Genomic DNA, 17,028 nt, shown 5'->3' with positions numbered 1-17,028 from the left:
GAAGATGGGACTATTAGCTCAGTAAAAGTGCACCTTTCAGCCATAACGGCCTTCCACCACAAGACAGATGGATATTCAATATTTGCTCATCCAACAATGACGAGATTCCTCAAAGGTATGGGTAACTTTATTCCTACAAATCAGATGTCCCTCACCAACATTGGACTTTAATCTAGTCCTCAAAGGCCTGACAAAACCACCTTTTGCACCCATGGCCACATGTCACTTACGCATCTGTGCATGAAGGCAGCATTCCTAGGGGCCATCACCTTGGCTCGGAGGGTCGTGGAGATAGTGACACTAATGGCACACCCTCCCTTCACAATATTCTTTAAGGTCACACTGAGATCACACCCAAAGTTCCCTCCCAAAGTAGCCTTGTCTTTCCATATGAACCAGCTCATTCATCTGCCTACTTTCCTCCCAAAGCTTCACAGTGACAACAGAGAAGCAATATTACATATGCTTGATGTGAGGAGAGCTTTGGCATTTTATTTGGCTAGAACAAAGGAGTTTAGGAAATCTCCTAAACTGTTCCTCTCAGTTGCAGACAGATCCAATAGATCCACAATATGAAAACAGCAACTCTCAAAATGGATTTCAAACTGTATTAACTATTACTATTGTGCGCATGATCTGCAGCCTCCATCTAGAGTCCAAACTCATTCCACAAGATCCATCTCCACTTCTGTAGCATTTATTAACAATGTCCCCATCACAGAAATATGCAGGACAGGAACTTGGACATCAGCTCATATCTTTGCAGAAAATTATGCAGTTACCCATGACTTCAGCTTCACAGTATTGACATCATTAATAGACTCGACACCGAAGCCCCACCCCTCCATAAGGAGTACTGTAGGGAGTCAGCTACAGTGGAGAACCCATAGAGACTCTACTTGAAGAAGAAAAAGTTACTCACCCTGTGCAGTAACAATGGTTCTTCAAGATGTGTGTCCCTGTGAGTGCTCCACAACCCGCCTTCCTCCCCTCTACTTTGAAGTTCTCAATAAGGGGCTCTGTGGTAGAGAAGGAACTGGGGGCGGTTCGCCCACGCAACGCTAGTTAGGCTCAAGGCAAGGCACGAAACAGGGAGAGCACATGTGCGGGCCAAACAAACACTGCTATTAAAATCTCTGATCAGAGGTGCAGGAACTCACACACCTACAGTAGAGCATCCATCAGGACACACATCTTGAACCATCGTTACTGCACAAGGTAAATAACTTTTTCTTTTTTCACAGGATTCCTATCTCATTTAGTACACAGGATTGATGGTGCTCAGGGAATGTTGCAGCAGTTCAATATTTTTATCCTCATCATTCAGTTAGTTGCTCCTTCCTTATTTACTATACACCATCCAAACCCCACACTCTCTACAGAATTATGTATTTCCTCACGGTCTGTTCTATGGTGCTTATCACTATCTGAGTGCTCCATGAACATGAATTAACTGCGACATGAGAGTACTGTTATCCTCATTTTACAGGTGGGTAAATTGAGGCAGAGAATTGACTCATGCCACATAGTGAGTCAGTGGCAGAGTCAAGATAGGAACTCCTGCCTCTCCCATAGCTGTGCTCATTCCTCTGGATCACACTGCCTTATTGCTGGAAGTATTGAGCAGGTACCCATTGTTGTCAGTTGTAGTTGTGTAAGCTCAGCACTTCTAAAAATCAGGTCCCAGGTATCTCAGTTTGGGCACATAGAAACTAAGGAATGCACAGTTAGTGGTCTCCTCCAAAAGTTTTGATTTAAGCAACCTACTCAGCATCACACAGGGACTCTGAAGCAGAGAACTGAGTTCTGCTGTATGGCATCCACTTGCCTTAACCATGAGAACATCCTTTTTCTTCTTGCAATCCCATGCTTCATTCATTCCATGTCTTCCAACTTCTGTGAAAATTAGGCATACGTTTTATAGACAACCACCTCCTTTGCAACACAACCCTGAATAATTCCCTGAGCTCCATCCCTTCTGTAAACTGAATGTGGCAAGGGTCCTGTGGAAATAATCAAGTAACTAAATCATGTGCTGTACCTACTGCATACATGAATACATGAATAGAGGGCAGAATTAATTTTTAATAGGCACCTAAATTCTGGAATTTTCTAACTTTCCAGTGCTTGACTTTGCCATCTAAGTCACATTTTTCATGTAATTTAAACAAAAGAAAGCTTAAAAAACCAAAACCCTGTAATTTCCTCGTGGTATGTAGAAGGAGGTTGTTTGTTCTGTTTTTGAAGGGTTTTTATTTGATGGAAAAGGTAAAAAGAATTACATCATGTGCAACTGTAACAACTTTGGCATCATCATTAGAACTTGAATCCTAAACCTTTAGTAATGGAGCAGAGCTTGAGTTATAAACTAACGTCATTAGCTGGCAGTAGTATACTGCGTCTAGCTTCGGTCAAAATGAGATTGAGCAACATTTTTATGATTCCCATGTGTGCCTCAGTTACCCCTTTGCACTTTGCATTGCTACCCAGTGATTGCAAAAGGGTTAAAACTGCTCTTGGGACAGATCAGGAGCAATATGAGTCATTTAACTGTCTGGAACTGTCAGGAATGAATGTGTCATTAAAGGACTAGCTGAAGCCAACCCATATCAATGAAGAATCTGGAAAGACGATGGGAGCCCCAAGGACAGATCAATTAACACCTAAGAACGGGAATCATGTGAAGTCAGCATGGGTCAGCAGTAGGTGGGTAAGAGTTGGCCTTTGCAGAGACTGAGAAGCTCTCACCTGGGTCTTAGAGAGGGAGACAGCCGCAAATGGACTCCATGGGAGCTTGGCTGGCTGGAATGCTGATCAGGATAGACTGTCTTAACCTTTGATTCGCTATGCTGACCTAAGGACTTCCCAATGCTGCATTCTAGCTGACTAATAAATCCTACTCTGTTTTGAAAAGACTGTCTGGTGTCACTGCAAATACTTGCTGAGGTGCATTGGTCCCTGAAGAGTGCAAAGTCTTCGACCAGGAATCTATCTCAGGTGGACTTCCTGAGCAGAGGTCACAGTGTGAAACAGAAGTGCAGAAGCTCAAAGGCTCAATATTGGAGATATTATGGTTGCATGGCTTATCCTTATGGGATAGTGGAAACTGTTGGGATTCTGGCACACTGAAGGGGTGCCTCCAAAGGACAGCTTCCAACCTGGAGCACATCTCAGATCCTGTGGATCTGTGACACCACCTTACCTAGGGAGGGAAACAATAGGATTGGGTGTCAGGCCCAGAACTCCTGAACCAGTGACTGATAGGTAGTGCCATTCCTGGAAATAAGGAAATTCAGCTAAAATGGAGAGAGAGAGAGAGAGAGAGGTTTTAAAATACCCGCAGTGACACCTATTATGGAAAAAGGGACATTTATGGATCTAAATGTTAGCTAGAACATTCCAGTATGTTTTCCCATGAATAATGATACCTTATAATAATTCCCCTTCTCTAGCCATCACCTGGTTTCTTGCAGCATCACCCATTTAGCCCCTATTCACAGCCTGTCATTCAGCCTTTCCTTGATTTCCAGTACTCCAGCGTTGGTGGCTTTCAGTCCTCACCTACCCACCTTCTCTTCTGTTTCTCCCATTTATGTGGTTGTGTATTCTCTCCGTGCTTCACTCTCCTTCACCCTTGACTCTTTTTGTCCCTCTCTCCCATTAGCGGGTCCACCCTAGCAATGCCCAGCCCTGGCTTACCCCCTAAATTCGCTTCCTCTGCGCCTGCTCTTGTGCAGTGGAGTGTTTAAGGCAGAAATCCTTGGCCTGGCTGATTTCCTCCAGTGCAAATCATCCTCTTCTTCAATTCTGCTACCTCGAAGCATCTCTACTTCTCCAGTTTAATTGAATCTCATACCTGCAATCCAGCCACCTTTTCACCACCTTTGACTCTATCCCCAGAACCTCTCCTCCTCCTGCCTTCACTTGTCTCTGCACAGGACTGTGCTGATTTCTTTCAAGAGAAAACTGACAAAATACTTCATAGAATCATAGAATAACAGAGTTGGAAGGGACCTCTGGAGGCCATCTAGTCCAACCCCCTGCCCAGAGCAGGACCAATCCCAACTAAATCATCCCAGCCAGGGCTTTGTCAAGCCTGACCTTAAAAACTTCTAAGGAAGGGGATTCCACCACCTCCCTAGGTAACGCATTCCAGTGTTTCACCACTCTCCTAGTGAAAAAGTTTTTCCTAATATCCAACCTAAACCTCCCCCACTGCAACTTGAGACCATTACTCCTTGTCCTGTCATCTGCTATCACTGAGAATAGTCTAGATCCATCCTCTTTGGATCCACCTTTCAGGTAGTTAAAAGCAGCTATCAAATCCCCCCTCATTCTTCTCTTCCATAGACTAAACAATCCCAGTTCCCTCAGCCTCTCCTCATAAGTCATGTGTTCCAGACCCCTAATCATTTTTGTTGCCCTTCGCTGGACTCTCTCCAATTTCTCCACATCCTTCTTGTAGTGTGGGGCCCAAAACTGGACACAGTACTCCAGATGAGGCCTCACCAATGTCGAATAGAGGGGAACGATCACGTCCCTCGATCTGCTGACAATGCCCCTACTTATACACCCTAAAATGCCATTGGCCTTCTTGGCAACAAGGGCACACTGTTGACTCTTATCCAGCTTCTTGTCCACTGTCACCCCTAGGTCCTTCTCTGCAGAACTGCTGCCTAGCCATTCGGTCCCTAGTCTGTAGCAGTGCATTGGATTCTTCCATCCTAAGTGCAGGACTCTGCACTTTTCCTTGTTGGACCTCATCAGATTTCTTTTGGCCCAATCCTCCAATTTGTCTAGGTCCCTCTGTATCCTATCCCTACCCTCCAGCATATCTACCACTCCTCCCAGTTTAGTGTCATCCGCAAACTTGCTGAGGGTGCAATCCACACCATCCTCCAGATCATTAATGAAGATATTGAACAAAACCGGCCCCAGGACCGACCCTTGGGGCACTCCGCTAGATACCGGCTGCCAACTAGACATGGAGCCATTGATCACTACCCGTTGAGCCCGACAATCTAGCCAACTTTCTACCCACCTTGTAGTGCATCCATCCAGCCCATACTTCTTTAACTTGCTGACAAGAATACTGTGGGAGACCGTGTCAAAAGCTTTGCTAAAGTCGAGGAATAATACGTCCACTGCTTTCCCTTCATCCACAGAACCAGTTATCTCATCATAGAAGGCAATTAGATTAGTCAGGCATGACTTTCCCTTGGTGAATCCATGCTGACTGTTCCTGATCACTTTCCTCTTGTCTAAGTGCTTCAGAATTGATTCCTTGAGGACATGCTCCATGATTTTTCTGGGGACTGGGGTGAGGCTGACCAGCCTGTAGTTCCCAGGATCCTCCTTCTTCCCTTTTTTAAAGATTGGCACTACATTAGCCTTTTTCCAGTCATCCGGGACTTCCCCCGATCGCCATGAGTTTTCAAAGATAATGGCCAATGGCTCTGCAATCACATCCGCCAATTCCTTTAGCACTCTCGGATGCAACACATCTGGCCCCATGGACTTGTGCACGTCCAGTTTTTCTAAATAGTCCCGAACCACTTCTTCCTTCACAGAGGGCTGGCCACCTCCTCCCCATGCTGTGCTGCCCAGTGCAGTAGTCTGGGAGCTGACCTTGTTTGTGAAGACAGAGGCAAAAAAAGCATTGAGTACATTAGCTTTTTCCACATCCTCTGTCACTAGGTTGCCTCCCTCATTCAGTAAGGGGCCCACACTTTCCTTGGCTTTCTTCTTATTGCCAACATACCTGAAGAAACCCTTCTTGTTACTCTTAACATCCCTCGCTAACTGCAACTCCAGGTGTGATTTAGCCTTCCTGATTTCATTCCTACATGCCTGAGCAATATTTATATACTCATCGCTGGTCATTTGTCCAATCTTCCACTTCTTGTAAGCCTCTTTTTTGTGTTTAAGATCAGCAAGGATTTCACTGTTAAGCCAGGCTGGTCGCCTGCCATATTTACTATTCTTTCTACACATCGGGATGGTTTGTCCCTGTAACCTCAATAAGGATTCTTTAAAATACAGCCAGCTCTCCTGGACTCCTTTCCGCCTCGTGTTATTCTCCCAGGGGATCTTGCCCATCAGTTCCCTGAGGGAGTCAAAGTCTGCTTTTCTGAAGTCCAGGGTCCGTATTCTGCTGCTTTCCTTTCTTCCTTGTGTCAGGATCCTGAACTCGACCATCTCATGGTCACTGCCTCCCAGGTTCCCATCCACTTTTGCTTCCCCTACTAATTCTTCCCGGTTTGTGAGCAGCAGGTCAAGAAGAGCTCTACCCCTAGTTGGTTCCTCCAGCACTTGCACCAGGAAATTGTCCCCTACAGTTTCCAAAAACTTCCTGGATTGTCTGTGCACCACTGTATTGCTCTCCCAGCAGATATCAGGATGATTGAAGTCGCCCATGAGAACCAGGGCGTGCGATCTAGTAGCTTCTGCGACTTGCCGGAAGAAAGCCTCGTCCACCTCATCCCCCTGGTCCAGTGGTCTATAGCAGACTCCCACCATGACATCACCCTTGTTGCTCACGCTTCTAAACTTAATCCAGAGACTCTCAGGTTTTTCTGCAGTTTCATACTTGAGCTCTGAGCAGTCATACTGCTCCCTTACATACAGTGCAACTCCCCCACCTTTTCTGGCCTCCCTGTCCTTCCTGAACAGTTTATATCCATCCATGACAGTACTCCAGTCATGCGAGTTACCCCACCAAGTCTCTGTTATTCCAATCACATCTGAATTCCCTGACTTTGCCAGGACCTCCAGTTCTCCCTGCTTGTTTCCCAGGCTTTGTGCATTTGTATATAGGCACTTGAGATAACCCGCTGATCGCCCCTCGTTCTCAGTATGAGGCAGGAGCACTCCCCTCTCACACGCTCCTGCTTGTGCTTCCTCCCGGTATCCCGCTTCCCCACTTACCTCAGGGCTTTGGTCTCCTTCCCCTGGTGAACCTAGTTTAAAGCCCTCCTCACTAGGTTAGTCAGCCTGCTCGCGAAGATGCTTTTCCCTCTCTTCGTTAGGTGGAGCCCGTCTCTGCCTAGCACTCCTCCTTCTTGGAACACCATCCCATTGTCGAAGAATCCAAAGCCTTCTCTCCGACACCACCTGCATAGCCATTCATTGACTTCCATGATTCGACGATCCTTGGTGACCTTCCCTCCCCCTTCGCTCACCTTCCTTTCCCCCTTCCCTTCTTACAACTTTCTCCTCCTCCCCATCACAGATGCAGAAGTTTCTCTTTTGCTCTCCTCCTCTAACCCCTCCGCTTGCCCTAGAAACCCAATCCCATCCCATCTCTTGATCTACCTCATGCCCTTTCTCATATCCTCCCTTCCTTTCCCCTACTCTCCTCTGGCTCTTTTGCCTCACAATACAAACATGCTTTAGTCTCTCCCATTTTATAGCTACCCTTGACCCCACTTGCCTTTCCAACTACTGCCCCATCTCTATGCTCATTGAATGCACTATCTACAATTGCTTTCTGGAGTTCCTTTCTGTCAGCTACACCCTAGACCCTCTTCAGTCTGCCTTCCCCCTTTGTATTCCACTGAAACTGCTCTCATCAACATCTCGAATGACCTCTCTCTTGCCAAAGCTGAGAACCAGTATACTCCATCATCATTGTCCTTGGCTGGTCAGTCACCTTTGACATCATTCACTATGCTCTTCTTGAAATTTTGTCCACCCTTGGCCTTTGTAACTGTTCTCTCCTAGTTGTCCTTCTATCTCTCTAATTGCTCCTTCAGCATCCTCCTCATCCACCCCATAGAGCTCTGCCTTTGGTCCCCTTCTCTTCTCCCTCTGGACCTTATCTTTGGCTAATCTGATCCACAAACACAAGTTCAACTACCATCTCTATGTTGACAACTCTTAAATTTACCTCTCTGCTCCAGACCTGTCTCCTTCTGTGTTCTGTCCAAAAAAATCTCAGCCTGTCTCTCTCTTTCCTTGTGGCTGTCTAGCCATCAGCTGAAACTCAGATTCAAAAAGGGGAGTAACTAGCAAGACAGAAGAACTGCTGAAACAGGATCTGGTGGTTTTAGTGGATCACAGATTGAGTATGAATTAACAATATGATGCTGTTTCCAAAAAAAAAATAAAAATAAAAATAAAGCAAATATCATTTAGGGCTGTATTAATAGGAGTGTTGTGTGTAAGAGATGGGAGGTAATTGTCCTGCTCTCCATGGCAGCGGTGAGGCCTCCACTAAAGTATTGCTTACTATTTTGGGTGCCACACTTTAAGAAAGATGTGGACAAACTGGACTGTCCAGAGGAGAGCAACAAAATATGATCTATGAGGAAAGGTTGAAACAACTGGGCATATGTAGCCTTGAGCAAAGGAGACTGAGGTGGAACATAACAACCTTTCACATATTTGAAGACTGTTATAAAGAAGACAATGATCAGTTGTTCTCCATGTCCACCATAATTGGTTTAGTCTGCTGCAAGGGAGATTTAGGATAGATATTAAGAAAAGCTTTCTAAGGGTAGGTTTCAGAGTAGCAGCCGTGTTAGTCTGTATCTGCAAAAAGAAAAGGAGTACTTGTGGCACCTTACAGACTAACAAATTTATTTGAGCATAAGCTTTCGTGAGCTACAGCCGATGAAGTGAGCTGTAGCTCATGAAAGCTTATGCTCAAATAAATATGTTAGTCTCTAAAGTGCCACAAGTACTCCTTTTCTTTCTAAGGGTAGTTGAGCACTGGAATAGATTGTGGAATTCCTGTCACTGGAGGTTTTTAAGAACAGGTCACATAAACATCTGACAGGAAGAGTCTAGGTATACTTGGTCCTATCCCAGCATGAGATGATGGACCAGATGACTTCTTGAGGTCTTAATTTCTATGGTTCTTTGATTCTATGGTTAAAACTGAGCTCTTAATCATTCCCCTAAGCCCTCCCTGCTACCTTCTTTCTCCAGCACTGTAACCTGGTGTCATCTTTGCCTCGTGCCACCCTCTAGGTCCTCACATCCAAGTTATATCTAAATCTTATCAATTCTTTCCACACAACATCTGTAAGATACGGCCTTTCCTATCCATCCACATAGCTAAAACTCTCATCCAAGCACTCCTCATATTGCGCCTGAATTATTGCACCATCCTTTTCTCTGGCTTTGACAAATGCAGTCTTGCCCTGCTCATATCCATTCAAAATGCTGCAGCAAAGATCATTTCCTACCTTGTCACATTGACTGTGTCACCCCTCTCTTTTCATCCCTCCACTGGCTCCACCTTCTCTCGCGCATCAAACATAAGCTTTCAATTTCCAGGCCCCTAATGACTTATCCCTGTCCTACCTACTGTCTCTCATTCAATATTGAAAGGTCAACTCCTGACTCTGGTTAGCCAATGATGCCAGCCTCCATTGCCCACTTGTTACATTTTTCAAACAAGCACCTTTGTGCTTTCTTCCAGACTGTCCCTCGTCTGCTTCCCCTGAACATCCCCAAAACTATCTCATTATCCTCCTTTAAATCTCTCCTTTGTCATGATGCCTACAAAAAACTTGACAATTAGGCTGCTGGTGTGCTAAGACCACTGCCTATCTTGCTGACCAATACTGTCTCATCGTTTCCTTGCACTTCCCCATCTGCCTGTCTGTATCCATCTGCTGTCTCTTGTCTTAAACTTAGATTGTAAGGGCTTTGGGGTGAGGACTGTTTTTTGTTTGGTTTTTTTTGGTATTAGTACAGAGCTTAGCATAGTGGGGTCCTAGGCCATGATTAAGGCTCCTAGGTGTTACGGAAATACAAATAAATCATCAGTGATATCAGTTTTATACACACACATATTTATCACATATTTGTTATTAAGCAAATATTATATTTTTTTATTTAGAGATTAACAGAATTGTTAATAACCTTACATAAGTATTAAAAGAGAGGGACCAAATACAAAAGGGAAGGAAAGAGAGCAGTGCTGAGATATAATAGGTGTGACGGGGCAAGGCCAGCTGGCTATAGAAAAGTAGTGGGAGATAGATATATTAGCTCCAGGCTAAACAAATCCCTGGTACCAGGATAAGTTAAATGGCAGCTGCTCCAGGTCAGTTAAGACACCTGTGGCCAATTAAGAACTTTCCAGAAGGCAGGGAGAAGGCTAGGTTGATTGGGACACCTGAAGCCAATCAGGGGCTAGCTGAAACTAGTTAAAAGCCTCCCAGTTAGTCAGGTGGGTGTGCATGTCAGGAGCTGTGGGAGGAAGTTGTGCTGTTGGAGAGACTGAGTAGTACACACCATATCAGGCACAAGGAAGGAGGCCCTGAGGTAAGGGTGAAGTGGAGCTTGAGGAAATGGGGGCTGCTGTGGGGGAAGTAGCCCAGGGAATTGTACGTGTCATGTTTCTAAAAGGTCAGCTACCATAGCTGATACTATTAGGGTTCCTGGGCTGGAGCCCAGAGTAGAGGGTGGGCCTGGGCTCCCCCCACCTTTGCCCCCTGATTAATCACTGAGACTGGGAGACAACAGACACTGTGCAAGGAAGGATAACTTCTCCTCACCTCCCTCACTGGCTTATGATGAAAATGGCTCAGTAGACTGTGACCCTTGTCTCTAGAGAGAGAAGGGTAACGTGGAGGGTCACAGTGAGCCTCTGAGGCTAGCGAAATCCGCCAGGAAACGTGGGACCCATGGAGGCAAGGACAGAGCTTTGTCACATAGGTTATGCATTCCAGTAGGTATTCATATTGATTTTGTAACAGTTCTGTCAACTTTTAAAAAGCAGTTAATCTAATTGGGCCTATCTTTCCTCAAGTCTGGTTCTTTAGAGAGTAAATATTTTTGCAACTCAAGTGATAAAATACATTTATTGGGTGGAATCACAAAAATTCTAAGCGCATACCTGTCTTTATTTAACTTCAGACAAATCAGTAAGCATACATATTTTGACAATACAAACATTATCTTTTTTGGCTATAAAATATTAAATAACTACTGGTCTGCTATTAGAAAATTAATGCAAGAGCTATTTCAGGACCCACATCTCCCAAGTTCCCCTGGCCACAGTGCTAGGAACATATCCCAGGTTCATCAGGATTGTCAGGTGGAGACTGGCACGGTGCTCTCTTTCTTCCCTGCCCTGCAAGAGTTGAGGGGTGCGACTTCCCCATGTAGGAAGGAACAGCCACTGGGACTATGCACTAGGTCTGGGGTGCTAGTTGGGGGAAACTCATCCAGCTTTTTCTTCCTTCTTCCTCGAGAGACTGTCTGTTCTTGGAATTCCCAGTGCAGTCTGTGCAGTGGTGTAGGACCAGCCTCTGAGAATGTTCATATTCAGTTATTTTAGCACACTGAGAAGTGACAGCAGGGAACTGGTGATTTTCAAATGTTTATATCTCAAGACCTGAACAGAATGTCATGGGACAAAGAACAGATCCTTCTTTGGCTTCAAGGCTTTGTTAAAGACATTCTGCAAACAGTGGGGGTGTGAGAACTTCTAAACAAGTTGAAAGTGACTTCTATAATAGAAAGTTTTAGCTTTAATATGGGGGCCACTACTAATTCCCCCTATAATCTTTTTCTCAGGGCTAGCTTTACAAAAGGGACTCTTTCAGTCTATATTATTGAAGCTGTTCCACTTTGTATGATATGCTTAAATATTCAGTGGGCGAGAGAGAGAGTGCAAATGACTCTAGATTAGTGATTAGCCCACTCACCTGAGAGACCCAGGCTCTGAATCAGGCAGAGTGGGGATTTGAACCCAGGGCTCCACATCCAGTGTGAGTGTTCTAAACACTGGACTGGTGAGTATAAAAGGGGGTGGGGAAAGGGCAACACTACCTTCTCTCTGTGTTGTATGGGCCTGATGCACGAGGTGGCCTCTGAGCATGCCTACTGGATTGGGCCCCCACAGGTGAGCTAGGCCAGAGACAACCCAGTTCAAGGATCTCACTGGGGCTTAGGTGTGAGTTAGGCACCGACTCTGCTCAGTGGTGTGCGGACATAGGTGGGATCGCATATGCCTGCCAGGAGACATTTAGGCATCTAGGGAACTTTATCTGTGGAAACTTAGATACCTAAGGAGGTACCTGCAGGGCTTTTTTTTCTAGGGTTTTTTACCTGGAGTTAATTGATTATCAGTTAACCTGGGGTAATTAACACTTTTGTGTGGGCTGCTAGTCAGGACACTCAACAAATATTGTTCCTGGCTACAAACATTTGTAGTTTATCATAGGCTGATCACTAGGATGTGTGTGTGGGAGGAAGGGGTAGCTCTAGAGTGTGTCTGCCTGTCTGCTGCCTCCTGATTTACTCTCTAGCCAACCACCTCTGTTCACATGCCCTTTCCTTGCTGTTCTCCCCAGCTCTCCCTGCCTCCATCCTTCTCATCCCCCATGCCTTCATCCTATCCTGGATTCCTCATCTCACCTGCCTGTATCCCTCTCTTTCCCCATATCCCTAGTTTGTTTCCCTTCCATTTCCCACTCTTCCCATGACTTCCCCAAGCTTCTCTTCCCCCATAGTAGTTCCAACCTTGCTGCCCATCACAAATCCTCTCCTTTTTCCTCTCATCTTCCATGTTCCCCAAATCCTTTCCCCTTCTGGATTTCCTCTTTTCATCTGTGCCCCTCCCTGCCTGCCCCTTGACCCCCTTTTCTGATCATTCTTACATTGCTCTTGATCCCTTTGCCCTCCACCCTCACTGTGGCTCCTCTAGGGTTCTGACTATGAGGTCGCCACATTCTCATTCCGACAGCCTCCATGTTGGCCTTTGAAATGGGAGGAGTTGGTTGGGAGTTGCAGGTGCTGGAGTTAAAGAGAAGAAAATGCTGAGGTTCCAGTCTCTGCCTTGTGCCCTCCTGGTGGGTAAGTGACCTGTGTCTGCACCTCACAAGAACCCCTCCCCTCTGATGTCTTGGCTGCCTCTTCCCTATAAGGTGTCACACAAAATCCCTGAGCCCAGGAAATTCTATTGTTGTCCCTCAGTACCCCTGAAGAGAAAGTACCTCTGCCATCTCTCCCCACTGGGAATATACTCCTGGTATCCTTCCCTCATCCCCACGGGAATGGATCTTCAAGATCTTCGCTCTTGAATGGCACTAGCCAACACAGGGCACAAGATGGCCTCATTGCTGCACATGTACTTTGCCCTTTGTTTTCTTACTGTTATGAAGTCTCAAAACTCCTAGGATGGGACACATGGTTAGGGAATGGGGTGCAAATTCTACAGGATCAGAGCCTGTATTGCTAAGCAGGTTGCAGGGGGGTAGGGCACAGGGGCACAGATGGTGCAAAATGGGTTAAAAGAACTGGCTGACTCAGGGAGATTAAGGAATGGGATAAAACAGCCTTTCACCTGTAGGGCAATGATTTCAGTGCAACCCCAGTTCTGGAGGACTCGGTGGTTATGGAATGGGATATGAAGCCTTTTACCTCAAAGGAACCAGCTCCAGACCAGACTCACCCAGATCTGGGGGAAACCGGCTGGCTTGAGGTGTTTGTGTTTAATTTCTAAGGCACCATTGTGGTCCAGCCAACATGGGGAACGGGGGAACCTCAGGCTGGATGGGCTTGTTGGGCTGATCTAGATGTTGGGGAAGCAAGTGGAAACATGGGGACTGACAGGTCTATGAAGTGTTTCTTTATGTCCTTGAGTCGCTGATGGCTGTACTCATCCCTGTCCTGCTTTCTCCACAGGACTTCTGCTCCCCATGGTGCAGCCTGTCTGCAGCATGTCATCCCCGGTTCCAGGCAGCCCACTGTCTGACAGCGAGTACCAGGTCTTCTTTTCTGCTCTGATGCCCTCCTGGAAGGCAGGTGTAGCCTGCCAGATCCGACGTACTCAAGGGTGCCACGACCCTAAAGTCATCCGGCTGGACCAGTTTGAGAACCACGGCTGGATCCCAGAGGGTACAGAGCGTGTGGGCATATTAGGGTTGTAACATTTGTGTGTTGTCAGTGCCACGCAGAAACAAGCTCAGCATTACCTCTACTGACTCAGCCTGGATCTGGGCAGTGTGGTTCCTACCCGTTTGGCCCAGAAAGAGAGACAACTTCTGCCCAGTTTGAGTCAACACAAACCTATCCTGTTCTAGCACAACTTTTTAGGCTGCTGGGCCGCTCTTACTGACGATTCAGTTGTTGACCTGGCCTGATATTCCCAGCCTACAGAACCTGGTTCTTTCAGGCTGTAAAGAACCAGGGACTAGAACCCAGGTCTGCAGAACCTAGAACAGTTGATCTTCCTACAGTGCCACCAGGAGGCCATGTAGAAAGACAGCCAGGGAGCACTGTGGAGAGTAGGCACCGCAAGATATCTCCCAAAAGACCCAGAGTGATGGTGCCCTGCAGCCCTCTGATTGGCCAAGCACCCTATTTAACCCCAGAGGTTGCCCCAACAAGCTGCCTGGGCAGCTGTACAGACTTTGGCCTGCTGCAGTGCTAGACTTTGCTTGATCGCCTGTCTCCTACTCCAGCTTGACTCTGATCCTGATGCATGCCTCCTGATTCCAGCCTGGTAACTACCTCTGATCTCCAGTCTCTGACTCTGTCCCAGACTCTTGCTTACAGGACCTGGCACTTGCAATTCCTCCAACTCCTGCTTCGTGACTACTGTCCCAAGTGGGTAGACCTCAAAGTCCAGCTGTGACAGGCCAGAGTGTACTTTACACAGGTCCTGCAGAGATCCTGTAGGATGCTTCCTGTCCTGCATGGAGCATGCTTTTCTCCACTGTTTCTGAGGGCTCTGATAGGACCAGCAGTTCTTTGACTTCAACCCAAGGGGTCTCCCATTAGACCTCTCACAGTTGCCAGCCTTCTACCAGCTGGTCTCCACAACCAGGTCCTCTGTAGCCACTGAGAGTTGAGGACTTTCTCCTAGAGCCCCTCCTGCCCAATTTCCGGCTTCATGTGCTGGTAGTGTTCTCTTCAGTTGACCAGAAGTTGGTCCTCAGAATCAAGAGCTTCTGGACTATAGAAGGACACAGGACTAGAAGGGATCTCCTGGATCACTGAGTCCAATCCTCTGCTTTCGCAGGCAACCCTGTCATATATTCCCTTTCATAAGTTACAGCCGGCAGGACTGGGTGGTCCCCACCATGCTTTCACCATGCGTGGGGCTGCCCACCTCACTCAAACTTCCTGTTGTATGCTCTAGGCAGTGAAAGCTGCCCTGTCCCCTACCTCTCTCATGTTCCCCAAATGGGTCCCTTGAGAAGACTTATCCAACCCACCCTTCTCTCCTAGCTGCTGGAATCTGTCAGGCCTTGGCCCCATGACAAATCCCCGCAGCTGCTCTCCACGCATCAACCTAAGCCCGCCTCACAGCCATACCCAGGGGACATCTTCATATATTGAGCACTCCATATCATCCATTTCCTTGCTCTTTTGCACTCCCTCCCGCAGGGACCCAAGTGGTGGGACACTCATGCTTGGATGGAAGGCCCCTGGTGGGAGAGCATATATTCCATCCTGGTTCCACCATCCACCAGTGATGTAAGCTGGCAGATCCTCCATGGAGTTGTGAGCATAGGCACATTGCTGCTGCATTTCATGGATTCCTCCAACATCCAACCAACCGTTTGTGTTGAGAGGCTGGGGCTGCAATTTTCCTTTCACCTGTTTATTTTTGCCCACTTGATCTAAGGTCCCACATAGTCCTGGGACCTCCTCCTGGCATTGACTAAGATGGCTGCAGATCAGTCCAGGAACAGGAAGCTTAACAGGAAGGCTCTCTCTGACTGTGGGACCATTTTCCATGCCTTTGTCAATTCACACATCCAGACAGAGTTCTATGTGAATTCCTGGCTCCTCCAGCACCCACTGTTCCTATGACCTTTTAGATAAATAGAATTTAAGGCCAAAAGGGCCCACCAGATCATCTAGTCTGAGCTCTGTATATCACAGGCCACCTGCACCACCCAGTATCTGTTCACTAAACCCGACAACCAAAATGAGACCAAAGTATTACAGCCCTTTGAGGGGTCATTACTCTTCTTTAAGCAGACTGATGACAAGCTGCATAGACTCCCCTTCCCCAAATTAAAAGCAGATCTCGCCTCCACAGCCATAGTATCCTTCTTTCATGCCTCACAACCAGGACCTAGTGAGAAAAAAGATTGGAGGTTATAGAAGACCAACCCTTTTGTTTTCTGCAGCAGCTCCTAGTTCTTACCGACAGAATGACAGTTCTAAGCAAACATTTTGATGTGTTTGTCAAGGACAGCCTACCATCTTCCAGAGTGCAAGCCTCTTCTACCCCTTTTTTGCCAACTGGTTATCCCCCTACTTAAATGCTTCGTCCGGCATCCCTGAAGACCAGTGGGTCTTAAGTATAGTGGAATTGGAAGATATCCGTCAATTTATTTCTGTCCTCCCTTTTCACCCCCTTTCCTCATCCCTTTTCAGGGGCCACACTCAAGAGGATGTTCTCCTTCAGGAGCTGCGATCTCTCCTCCAGTTGGGAGTCATAGTGGAAGGTCCTCCATTTCACAGCAGAAAGGAATTTTATTCTCAATACTTCCTAATTCTAAAAGCAAAAGGGGGTCTCAGACTCATTCTAGGCCTGCAAGATCGCAACAGATAGCTAAAGAAAATAAAGTTTTGTATGGTCCCTCTGGCTTCTGTTATTCCCTCCCTGGATCCTGGAGACTGGTATGCCACCCTCGACTTAAAGGATGCATATTTGCATGTAGCAAAACATCAAAGCCACAAGAAATTCCTCAGATTTTTGGTCAACCAATGCCACTATCAGTTTACAGTCTTACCATTTAGCCTATCTGCAGCCCCACGTGTATTCACAAAGTAGAGGGCAGTGGTGCCAGCGTTCTTCAGAAAATTGGGAATTCAAGTGTTTCCCTGCTTGGATGGTCCAAGGCTGAGGTGATGTCCAACATGACTGTTATCCAATTCACCTTCAATGTATTAAGGTTGTTCATCAACACAGAGAAGTCAATCCCGTCTCTTATACAAGAGACAGAGTTTATAGAAGCGGTCTTGGACTCTACGAAAGCCAAGACCTTTCTTCCCCAGTTATTGCAGACGATACTGACCACTGCTTTAGACCTGAAGGCCCATCCT

The 17,028-nt window shown here is 46.6% G+C and overlaps 1 protein-coding gene across 1 annotated transcript in view; it reads left to right on the top strand.

The window, feature by feature from the left end:
• Positions 1–17,028, top strand: part of LOC102948129 (acrosin binding protein) — a 66,032-nt gene that overhangs the window by 2,593 nt on the left and 46,411 nt on the right. Inside the window, exon 2 of the mRNA XM_043546607.1 lies at positions 13,648–13,860. Within this exon, the coding sequence (XP_043402542.1) occupies positions 13,648–13,860 (213 nt within the window). The remainder of the gene's footprint in view (positions 1–13,647; positions 13,861–17,028) is intronic.

This window comes from Chelonia mydas, chromosome 1 (assembly GCF_015237465.2).
Source record: "Chelonia mydas isolate rCheMyd1 chromosome 1, rCheMyd1.pri.v2, whole genome shotgun sequence".
NCBI classification, from domain to species: domain Eukaryota; kingdom Metazoa; phylum Chordata; order Testudines; family Cheloniidae; genus Chelonia; species Chelonia mydas.
The sequence above is the reverse complement of the archived record's forward strand: the minus strand, read 5'-3'. Positions and strand labels throughout refer to the sequence as shown.